A 12,360-nucleotide genomic window follows, 5' to 3' on the forward strand; every position below is an offset into this window, starting at 1 on the left:
TAATGAATAAATAAAACATCGTAGTTTTTTTTAACTGTCGCGTTGCATTGTTTTCCATCAACTTACCGCAGCATTATCAAACAAAACGAAATTCTTTTCGTACAGATAGATACAAGCCTCTAAAAACCTATTAGTTTTAGATAGACTACATATGACTGAAAATTTAATAAATTAATTTTTTTTTCACGATAGTGCGTGAAGTGCAGTGTGTGAAGTGATCATTTTCAACATCAGTGCGTGAAGTGAGCATAGTGTGCGCGAAGTAATAACACCAGTGCATGACGTAATAATTTGAGGCTATCGAAGAAAAAACATTGTATGATACACATTCGTGAAGTTGTATTTTGACAATCGTGTATTTGAGAAACTCGGTAAGCCTCGTTTCTCAAACCTACTACCCACTTCACGAACTTGTATCATAAATTACTATTTTAAAGAAACCTCAATCTTTCCTCAGAAACTATTGGGAATTAAGTAATTTACGTTTCGTTTGTTTGTTTGTTTGTTTCTTTCTTTTTTTGGAAAAGTGTAACTTAATCTCCAACTTATGATTTCTTCCTCAAATAATACAAATCTGAATATTATCTTTCGTTACAAATTTTAGGGTTATCTCATTTTTAAATTTAAATTTCATAAAATATCTGTGCCAAGTCATGCATTAAACTAAAGTGAATGTTCTCTAGAAGTTTGAAGTAGTAATTTTGGCGATTAGAAACTGAGAAAAGATGCATTTTGTACAGAAATATAAACTTACGGAAAGAAACCTTCAAAATGGTCCCAGGTGGATATGGCGGATTGTTACATATATACAAACATATATATTACTTTTTTAGAAGTAAGTAGTGTATTTTTCAAGTAACGCTAAACATTTTTAGTGCATCCCAGCTACATAAGACGATTTCAAAATAACTAAATGAATGAATGAATGAATGAATGAATGAACGAATGAATGAATGAATGAATAAGTAAATAAATAAATATGTAAATAAATAAATCAATAAATAAGTAAATAAGTACATGAGTAAGTAAATAAATCAATCAATCAATAAGTTAGTAAGTGAGTAAATAAATAAATAAATAAATAAATAAATCAATCAACCAATAAGTAAATAAGTAAGTGAGTAAATAAATAAATAAATCAATAAGTAAGTGAGTAAGAAAGTAAATCAATCAATCAATAAGTAAATGAGTAAGTAAAGAAATAAATAAATCAATCAATCAATAAGTAAATAAATGAGTAAGTAAATTAATAAATAAAAAGCTCTTTAGAAGTGAGTAGCATATGTTTGAAATGCCCTTGGAAAGAAGAAATATCAGAACATATTATAATGGAATAAAAGAACAAAAATGAAAATTTTCACTATTTTTCAAGATTCAGGTTTCCTTAAATAGCAGTGGTTGTCATTGTGAGTTCAGTCCTGTTATTTCGTCTTGGAGATCCTGAGTAAATTTATTTTCACGCAGGCAAGCTATCAGCGTGAAGCGAAACCCCCAGGGAAGACCAAGGCAATTTTTGTAGGGGCTGCCAACCCTTAGTCGAGGGGAAGAGACCAGTTTTAAGACGTCAGTCTTTCGATTTCTTCCTCCCAATATGGAAATGGTTGGTACCACCATGTTTCAGGTTGAACAGCCATCGAATCCCTTTAAAATGATACAGTGCCAGGTAACGGAAAACGAAATAAAGAAAACTTAGAAAGTATGAAAAGGTCGAACTTGGAGGCCTAGGAAAATATAGAAATATGGAACTTAGAAGTCTAGAGAAATATAGCAAGATAGAGCTTGAAGGCCTAGCAAATTTTCCAGATCCCTACCAAATACATATTTGACTAGCTAAGCGAGAGTTTAAAGTAGCACTCGACCACCTGTTATTTGAGTGTCCACTATAAGTACGCCGGTATGGCTAGGAACCCATAGTAGTATGTGCGATACAACTTTCTCACCACCATTAACAAAAGTTTTTCTGAAGCAATGTTGCTTAAAGGAATTTCACAGATTTATTACAGATGTATTTAAGACCTTGCAGAAAGTAACAGTATTTAGTAACAGTGTCCTATTTATTCTTTTGGAGCCAAATTTGTAACTTTTAAAAGTATGGCTATTATGTTGAAGTGCATGTGTTGTAGAGGATGCTTGATTTGTTGTGTATGTGAGTCATAGTTATGGGATGCTTGATGTCGTCGCAATGTCGTAATTATAGTTTGATTGTGTTTGTGTGACTATTGTGTATTAATTTATGATGTATGTTACGGAAAGTTGCATAATTGTGTTATAGAGAACGGCTATAACAAATGTTATGTTTATGTGTTGTAACTGTTTTCTGTATATTATTTTAATGTACCGAAGTACATATGATATTTCCATGCAGATACTCTTTCATCGTATGCTTTCTGTATGTCTCAAATTGATGCCTGATGTTTGATTTGCAATCGCAATGTTTAAATTAAGGATTGTTTATGTTTTGTTTACATTGTGTAAGACGATTTATTTTTCTTTTCAATTTGTTTTTATGCTTAGGTCTATTTTTTGTGTAAAACTATAGCCCTAGTATACATATTCAAAATAGGGCTACCCCCCATTGGAGATACAATAATAATAATAATAATAATAATAATAATAATAATAATAATAATAAAGTAGCCAGATTCAACTTATAGGTAGCTGACATTCCATACAATATGTGGAAAAACTGGTAGAACATTGAAGATAAAAGCAGAAGGAATAAGTACTAAGTTAAAATTTTACGAAGTTATGATCGTCCCATAATGGCACAAAACCGTAATCATGGTACAACCTGGCAACACTGGTTGTAGTCTTAGAATAATGGAATCGTTCCGAAGAACCCTGTGCGCGGCGCATTATTCAACAGTTCGTACGTGAGACCTGTCTGAGGAGAACTGGGTCAAGCTCAAGCTCATAAATTACGCACATTACGAAATTCGGCTGCGTTGCCTACCTTCCAGGGTGCCAGTCCCCTCCGCCGCCGCACGCGGGCCGGCACCTTCACGTCCAGGAACCCGCTGGTCTCTCCTGCTGGCTTGGCGGACATCGCGGAGGCCTTCGACCCGCCAGCCTGAAAACCAAGAAGCATCACGCATTAGAGCTGTCTTCACTGGTCATACACTTCCAGGACTGAATCTGTCTGTTGAGAGACAGAAATTTCCTTTCCTGAGGAAATAGTCATATACGTTACAAGAGCGGTATGTTGACGTTTTCATGTTCGAGGAAAAGATTGAAAAAGCGAAACGTAGTCGAGCTTTTTTAATTTCCGAGAACATGAAAACAAACATACCGCTCGTGTATCGTACATTGTTTTGTGCGAAGATCGTTTATTACATACCTGAAAGACGAATTTCTAATTAGTTGCAATGAAATCTCCATCTTGGTTTCTGTTTAATGACGGCAACTTCGGAAAACCAAAATATCTTTCTTCAACATTGTTTCTATAAAATGTTTTCTGTGTTTACTATACTCCAGCAGGCCGTGATATACGTCTGTCTCTTTTTCCCCCAGTCTATAAATGCGAACTTAAAACAAACGGTAAGGTTATGTAATGATTTATTTTTTAATTTTAATATTTTAACAATATTATTTATATAACATATTGCAGTAATAACACCGGCATCTGGAATCTTGTTGATTTTTTCACGGCTTCCTTAATGTTACTTGTATCAGGAATGCAATAAGTTTCGTGGAGTAGTAGACTTTACTTAATTTTTGCAAATATTTAAAAACAATAATTAACATTGCAATTTAGGTGAAATTGCAGTGGTAAGTTTCCAATTTATAATTATTACTATGTTAAACGTCTCTAAAAATAATATGTTAAAAGCCTAAATCAGTAAAATAAATGTCGCGCTTAAGCGGTAAGAAGAGGGAAATTGTTATGTGTGTTAGGTTGGGAATACTGAATGTGGTATTTCACATTTACCGCGTATTGGTTCTGTGCGTAAAACAAGCAAATACGCACGATCTCGCACAAAATAATATCTACATATTTTAAAATATGTTCAATTTGTGTATTATAATGAATCTGAGGCTAACAGCTAGGCAGTGTCTGCTTTCCACGCGAAAGATCCAGGTTTTAAGTCTTATTTTCTCGGACCACTTTAGTTTCCCCTACTTTTAATTCTACAATTCTCTCTCAACACATCATTGTATTTCCCTCGATGAGGAAGTGTTCAGCTTTGTCGGCCAGCTCTATAGCATATTATCCTTCGGCACACAGTAGGAGCTTCGCATGTAACAAACAAACTACTTGACATAAATGCAAATAAGTAAATATATTAATGAATGAATGAATGAATGATTGAATGAATAAATGTAAATAGATAGATAAATGTAAATGAATATATAATTGTCTAGCTTTCATTAATCAGGTAATTTTGTCGTACTTTAATTCTTATTGTAATTGTAATTGTAAATTTAATATTAATTGTAATTTTATTCTTCATATTATAGTTGTAATCCCCTGGTAGAGGGGCAGAGAAGGTCTGATGGCCTTATCTCTACCAGTTTAAATAAATAAATACTAATACTATATAAGTTAATAATTGAATGTAAATAATTAGATAAATGAATATGTTAATATAAATAAATAGATAAATGAATAGGTAAATGTAAATTAGTAGATAAAATAATAGGTAAATGTAAATAAATATATAAATTAAATGAATAGATGTAAATGAATAGATAAATTAATGAGCAAATGTAAATAAATATATAAATTAAATGAATAGATGTAAATGAATAGATAAATTAATGAGCAAATGTAAGCAGATAGATAAGTGGACACATGAATGTAAATAAATAGGTAAATTGCAAATAAATAGATGAATGAGTAGGTAAATGTAAATAAATAGATAATGTAAATGAATAGATAAGTGTAAATGAGTAGATAAAATCTTGGGTAAATGTAAATAAATAGATAAATTAAATAAATAGATAAATTATATTAATAGATGAATTAATGGGTAAATGTAAATAGGCCTAAATAGATAAATGGATTCATGAATGTAAATAAATAGATAAATGAATAGCTAAATGTAAATGAATAGATAAATGTGAATGAATAGATAAATTAATGGGTAAATGTATATAAATGAATACACAACTGTAAATAAATAGATACCTAGGCCTAAATGAATAGGTAAATTGTAAATAAAATGATAAATGAATAGGTAAATGTAGATCAATAGATAAGTGTAAATGAATAGCTAAATTAATGGCTAAATGTAAATAAATAGATAAATGAATACATAAATGTAAATAAATAGATAAATGAATACATAAATGTAAATAAATAGATAAATGAATACATAAATGTAAATAAATAGATAAATAAATACATAAATGTAAATAAATAGATAAATAAATACATAAATGTAAATAAATAGATAAATTAATACATAAATGTAAATAAATAGGTAAATGAATACATAAATGTAAATAAATAGATAAATGAATACATAAATGTAAATAAATAGATAAATGAATACATAAATGTAAATAAATAGATAAATGAATACATAAATGTAAAAGAATAGATAAATGTAAGTGAACAGATAAATTAATGTAAATAAATAGATAAATGAAGAGGTAAATGAAACTAAATTGATAAATGTAAATAAATAGATAAATGAATAGGTAAATTGTAAATAAATAGAAAATGAATAGGTAAATATAAATAAACGGATAAATGCAAATGAATAGATAAATTAATTGGTAAATGTAAATAAATGGATAAATGAATACATAAATGTAAATAAATGTGTAAATGAATAGGTAAATTGTAAATAAATAGATGGACCTTAAATTAATGGATAAATGTAAATAAATAAATTAATTAATCACTCGCTAAATGTAAATAAATAGATAAATGAATAGGTAAATGTAATGTTTTATATGGAGATAGATCTTTCCTCCTTTTTATCGCTGAAAATAGAGCGCATGTGGAGGCCTTGACTATCTAGTACGCAAAGATTAATCACAAGTTTCTTTATCATTGGCTGTTGAAACAAATTTCCTAGAATTGTAATTAATTCTACTATTGTTTTCAGCAAACGAAGCTTAATAAAACAGTAAATGCCTATGTAATAATGACAACACTCTTTCGAAAACACAGTACGCATGATGAAGGGCTCTTGTTATCGCGGCTTATTTGTGGTAATAATTTTGCTGTAAGTGCCGGTAACATAATGAAAATTTCCATGTTCTACTTTTTGCCTCGTTCTCGGTCATAAAAATTTTAACCTCTTCCCTGTGCTATACTTCCGTTAACCTCTTAGGTAGCTCAGCTGGCAGAACCTTGGCTTAAGATGATAGAGGATCCGAGTTAAAACCCTGAACGTGACGGAATTCTATTTGTGGTGTTCAAAGCCGAGAGAGTGAGGTTTTTTTTTTTTCACAGTTCTCCCGTTTTCCACCTTTTCGTTCAACTAACACTCTCCACAATTTCTCTTTCATCTTCATGTCTGTCTCAAAAAGCAGGTTAACACTTGTGTTTGCGAGGCGCCGAATCGACCGTCCGCCGTGTCCCTTTTCTTTGCGGCTTGTCTAAAAATTTATAGATGACAGTGGTGGATTTTCTACGTAGATAATTCATGGATCTGTGGAGAGAACTTGAGCAGTATCAGTATCTCACCCCGTTCCACTGACGGGGACATGACTGAGGTGGATCTATGAGGTACGGCAAACTACCATCAGGGGTATGATAATCAGGATTTGAACCGGCTTAGCATAGCAACACAATCGGCACTCAACTCACTTCATTATGGTTGTACAAAAAGCCTACTTGGACTGAAGTGCTTAGGGATACTCCTTGTCCCGTCCAGTAATTACCTCTATCCCTGCATAGCTTCCTTATTTTATTCCGTAATGAAAATATATTTCTGTATTGTTATAAAGAATGGCTCTATATACTCTACAGCAGCGGTCGCCAAGTGTAGTAGGCCTACATTTAGAACTTGTAGAATGCGACTTCCCAATCTCACCCTCTAGTTCATCTGTACCGGCAGGGTTTGTTGACGTGCTTAATGTACTCACTCATGTAGTTATCAGAGACGGCTTAATAAGAAAGAAGTCCCTTTCAAAGGAAGTAATTCAATAGAACAAGGTAAGAAATAGTTATACTCGTGCCAAAAAGATAACTTTAGAATGCGTATCATACAATGTTTTTCTACGATAGCACAAATTTTGATTAACTAAATATTTCAAATTAGAGAGGTTATAAGATGACGAAGTCATGGCCGTCTAAACTCAGAACTATTAAGAAATAACTATTCATGGAATGACAGCCTGTTTCATTATGATCACGATTTCACGGCCGTCTAAGGTAGCCATAATCAACAAAACGGTTAAGAAAAGTTGAATGCTACATCTTGCTGCAATGAGTACTGCATATGAAGAGTCCACTGCAAGAATGATGGATGTCATTTGGAATATATTTTGCAGGAGAAGCAATTGAAAGTTTGAAATGCTTAGCGCTCAAAGCTTAACTATGATTTTCCGATCATTACTGGACAATGACTATCAGTGTTAATGCCATATAACTCTGTATGTACATTCTATATGTCTTAAGCTATGTATGCATTGACAGTCTTGGTTCATTTTCGACGAGAAAGTGACATCCATCATTCTTGCAGTGGACTCTTCATATATAAACGCAGAATAATGATTAAAATGTAAATATGAATGTAAAATTTGTTACTTATTTATGTTACGTGTAATATTTATGTTTGAATATTTATGTCTGAAGTTTGTACATTGAAATATTACATTTTCTTTGGCAGTGCGTAAAATGAATAGCAGTGCCTAAAGTGATTACTTACTTTTTTACGCACTAGTGTTTAAAGGCTCGCTTCATGCATTATTTCCGTAAGGAATTGGAAGAACAATACTTTTTTTTTTAAGGGGAGAACATTAGATGTTTGCTGTGCTAAAAAGTGTTACTAGCTTGCTAAAATAAGAAATGTGCAGCGACTTTATGAAAATATGAATCGTGCGCATAATATTTTAATGTTCGATTAATTAAAATTTAATCACTTATTTCTGAAACATGCAGTTATTTTCTTTTTAGTTATAAATGAACATATTAACACATCTATGCATACTAATTTCGACATAAAAATTCATTATCATGACGTAAGTTACTATATTTACAAACTGTATATCTCTCGGCAGGTGCTGATCGTGTTAAACAACTTGTATAACTAGAAAACAAGTTTTATGGTAGAAATAAATCAAATACAACCAGCAATAAACCAAATACAACAACCGGGTCGAAATTCATGAGGAAAAATATTCTCTAGGCGAGCTATGAACTTACTAAAGCAATAACCGCATACAGAAGGGGAATTTATTAAAACGTGTCTCATTAAAGTAGTACAAGATAGATAGATAGATGAATTTATTGAGTAACATTATACATACATATATTATCATAATTTTCTCTAAAATCCAATGCATGGGTCTTCTGACCGTACGTGCTTTGTACCTAAAACAAGTCCTACTTTGTAGGTTTCACACCCCTCACTTATAGCTAGATCGAACCACTCTCCAAAAGAACACACAGATTAAAATAAAAATGGCACAAACAAAACACATTATAGGCTATAATATATCCTAATCTAAACAGTCATAAAAGTGTATAGTTGAGTATCCCTTCGTCAGTTCGCATCACAAACTTCAACAGCTGAAATTCTAATCTGTTTCGCCTTCAAGAGGAACAATCCAGTCTTTTGTACGTATTCTCTATTCCCCATGAGGACAAGACATGCAAGCGAACTTCTATTCTGACTTAGCATCGAGGATGGTATATATTTGTTCCGAATATGTTCGAATTCGGCACACTGTAATAAAATATGTGTCCAGGAATCCTTTTCTCCGCACAGTGGACAAAGGCGCTCTCCTTCTTCGTTAACAATTTTATTACCCTTTTATGCCCCCAATCTTAGCCCGTGTATGTCCTCGAGAAAATACGAATTTTGAAAGAGATATTGAATAATAGGTTGAAGTTTCTGTGAGCTAATTATTAAAAATGCTTTTTTGTTTGTACAAATTTGAGTTTTAAATTCCTATTATCTGTCATAACCTAGTTCTCTTTTCGTTAAGAATAGGAATTTGTTTCTACTATTGTAGACCTATAGGCCTATAGCATCCGCCGCTGAGCAGTTGCAAGGAGGGTTGTAACAATCTAGTATAGACGTGAATGAGCTAGGTAGGTTTGCTGCTATAACTCTAGAACGGCTAAAGGCATATAAATGCCTACCACTGCTCTACAGCGTTATGTCTTCGCCGAATCAAACCAATCCAGGACAATGGATTTTAAAATCGCTATAAGATTCTTAGCATAGCTTTGTCTGGGAGAGAAATAAAGTTGTGGGTCCTGTGTCGTACATTTACGGCACATAAAAGAACCCTATCTCTGATATAAGACTCCAGACGACATTTGTCGGTTATTTATCGCCCACGTTGTTATCCCTGCAGTTAAAAGTGACGTTAATAAATACTGCTGCTTCCGCTGCAGCAATTGCGCTCACAATTATTCCGCTAATAGTCCTGTCTTTTATTTGAAGTGCTGCAATGCATTAAGTGGAATAGTTACCGCGTTCTAAGAAATTAACTTCTAACTGACAAGAACTGAGCTTCAATAGGTTGCGCTGGTTCAACACTAAACTCACATTTACGTAATGAGCAGTGCTGCCAACTGTAGCGGAATTTGAATCCTGGTGAGAGAGCGGTGAAAACTGAAAAGCATCAGAAACGTAATGACTTTTTGATGTTCAACAATTTCTTATATATTTTTTCTGTTGAAAAAAACTTTCGAAAAAATGAGTACGTTTTTTTCAGACATTGCCAAGTTAGTTAAACTGTTGCGTCATGAAAACGCAGCAATGAAAAGGGTTTCCTTATTGATGGGCGATATGTTATTGTTGTTTAGTCAACTGTGCGAAGACAGGTTTGAAGCTCAAAAGTGACACCAATAAGGCATCACTCATAAGGCAACTAAGCCAGAAGATAATGGGATAGGGTGACCATTTCCTTTCCTCCTCCATTGCATACATCGCTCACTAGCTACATATTACACTAATCAGACTTCGGATGCATACAAACAATTGTTCTTCCTCTGACACATAACGTGAAGTGAGAAAGAAGTGCGTACTTAAATTTGAGAAAAATGAAAACGATGAAATCATACCATCGTCCGATGAGTCCACACCTGTGGAGTAACGGTCAGCGCGTCTGGCCGCGAAACCAGGTGGCCTGGGTTCGAATCTCGGTCGGGGCAAGTTACCTGGTTGAGGTTTTTTTCCGGGGGTTTCCCTCAACCAAATACGAGCAAATGCTGGGTAACTTTCGGTGCTCGACCCCGGACTCATTTCACCGGCATTATCACCTTCATTTTATTCAGACGCTAAATAACCTAGATGTTGATACAGCGTCGTAAAATAACCCAATAAAATAAATAAATAAATCGTCAGATGAAGACTAGCTTCATTATTCAATTACCACGTTGTATTACTTTTATCTGAAGAGGTTTTATGAATTTCCCCCTGTGATTTGTTGTGTAACAAGTACTTTAAATCAATATAGGCCCTAATCAACAACAATGACGTCATGAACGGTTCAAATTTCACCGTCTTTAACAAATACAGAAAATCTCACCGTGAAAGACATGTTTTGGTTATCTTGTACTTATTTTTACTTGTGTAGGGGAACGTATCGGAATTTCTGCAGAACCGTAGTGATATTTCGACTTTTTGTATTGAGAGCACTGAGTTATCATTTAGCTCCATTTTGCATTCTGACGTCCATTTCGGTGAAGTGTGGACTGCAGCAGTGGATATAAACATTTTGTACTCGATAATAACTTTATATATTAATTGTGATAGCTATTTTACAAGCCAGTAACTTCATATTAATCGGATTATTAGTAATATTGATAAATATCTACAGTAGATACTTTTAAAGTCTTGGTATTCTACTATGACATACACGGACATTAAAATTCGGACCGTATTGGCAATAGATGTCTCTAAATAAGTGAACCAAACCTAGATCCATTTTACGGAGACGACAAGTTATAGGAAGTTTCTTCTCAATGTCAGAGTCTCCTATTGAAATGTTTTGCGTAGTTCGTTTTCCTGACAGAGAGCAAGCGAATCAGCTGTTCACCCTCTGGCCCTGATAGCCTGCTGCACGGTCGTATGCTGCAGTGCAACGTACAGCACAGTCGAAACGAACCGTAGGGCGACTGGTGACAGTTCTTTTGATTTTAATTAATTGTGACTGCGAGGTTGTCTAGCGTCGGTGGAATTGGTGGTAGCGGGATGCGGCCGAGGATTATCCATGCATTTCGAGACATCCGTCTTGCAGTTGGAGAAAACATCGCATGAAACTCAATCAGGTAATAAGACCAAATAGTTTTCGAACTTTGGAAGAAATTTCACATGTTTAATACAGTATTTACGCATAGTCTAATCATTGATCAATACATACGATAGGATAAACATATTGTATAGCTTACTTTGTATGTAATAGGCTCCGTAAAGCTATTTATAAATTTGTTATTCTCCGAAATAATTTACCTAATCATATTTTAAGAATAACATATTTATCGATATTAATTTCAATCGATACTTAGATATATTATGGTACAATTGGTTGGGGAGGAAATGTTAGATCACATTTTATTCCGTTGTCATTACTCCATAAAGTAACAATGAAAAGTTGTTTGTGATTATCTAATATATATATATATATATATTTTTTTTTTCAGAATTTTGTGTTTATAATATTGAAGAAATTTAAAATTTAACTCAGTTGAACTTATCTTGATAAAAATTGTTGTAAGTAGGTCTATAAATATGACATAGATTTAATAATGCTAGGCGAACCAAAATACAATACAAAATCTGAGCAAATTCATTCTTGATATTATGGACCACCAAGATTACACAATTTATTAAAATAATAATAATAATAATAATATATAATTATTATTATTATTATTATTATTATTATCATTATCGGTTAGCACGCCTGGCCGCGAAATCAGGTGGCCCGGGTTCGATTCCCGGTTGGGCAAGTTACTTGGTTGAGGTTTTTTCTGGGATTTTCCCTCAACCCAATATGAGCAAATGCTGGGTAACTTTCGGTGCTGGACCCCAGATTCATTTCACCGGCATTATCACCTTCATCTCATTCAGACGCTAAATACAGTAACCTTAGATGTTGATAAAGCGTCGTAAAATAACCTACTAAAATAATAAAAAAAAAATATTGTTATTCCCAAATCCATGGCGCTGTAGCCCGTGAAGGGCCAAGACCGACCAGCCGTGTGGTTAGCACGATGATTCCCCC

The 12,360-nt window shown here is 33.3% G+C and overlaps 2 protein-coding genes across 7 annotated transcripts in view; one reads left to right on the top strand and one right to left on the bottom strand.

The window, feature by feature from the left end:
- Positions 1-12,360, bottom strand: part of LOC138712435 (uncharacterized) — a 181,000-nt gene that overhangs the window by 39,141 nt on the left and 129,499 nt on the right. For all 5 annotated transcript variants that reach the window (XM_069844252.1, XM_069844253.1, XM_069844254.1 and 2 more), the window contains one exon: positions 2,954-3,070. In XM_069844252.1, coding sequence (XP_069700353.1) covers positions 2,954-3,046 — 93 coding nt within the window. In that variant the 5' untranslated portion in view covers positions 3,047-3,070. The remainder of the gene's footprint in view (positions 1-2,953; positions 3,071-12,360) is intronic.
- LOC138712437 (uncharacterized) overlaps positions 11,193-12,360 on the top strand; it is a 197,072-nt gene continuing 195,904 nt past the window's right edge. Inside the window, exon 1 of one of the 2 annotated variants that reach the window (XM_069844257.1) lies at positions 11,193-11,404. In XM_069844257.1, coding sequence (XP_069700358.1) covers positions 11,390-11,404 — 15 coding nt within the window. In that variant the 5' untranslated portion in view covers positions 11,193-11,389. The remainder of the gene's footprint in view (positions 11,405-12,360) is intronic. The other variant, XM_069844259.1, reaches the window with a different exon arrangement.

This window comes from Periplaneta americana, chromosome 13 (assembly GCF_040183065.1).
Source record: "Periplaneta americana isolate PAMFEO1 chromosome 13, P.americana_PAMFEO1_priV1, whole genome shotgun sequence".
Taxonomy (NCBI): Eukaryota; Metazoa; Arthropoda; class Insecta; order Blattodea; family Blattidae; genus Periplaneta; species Periplaneta americana.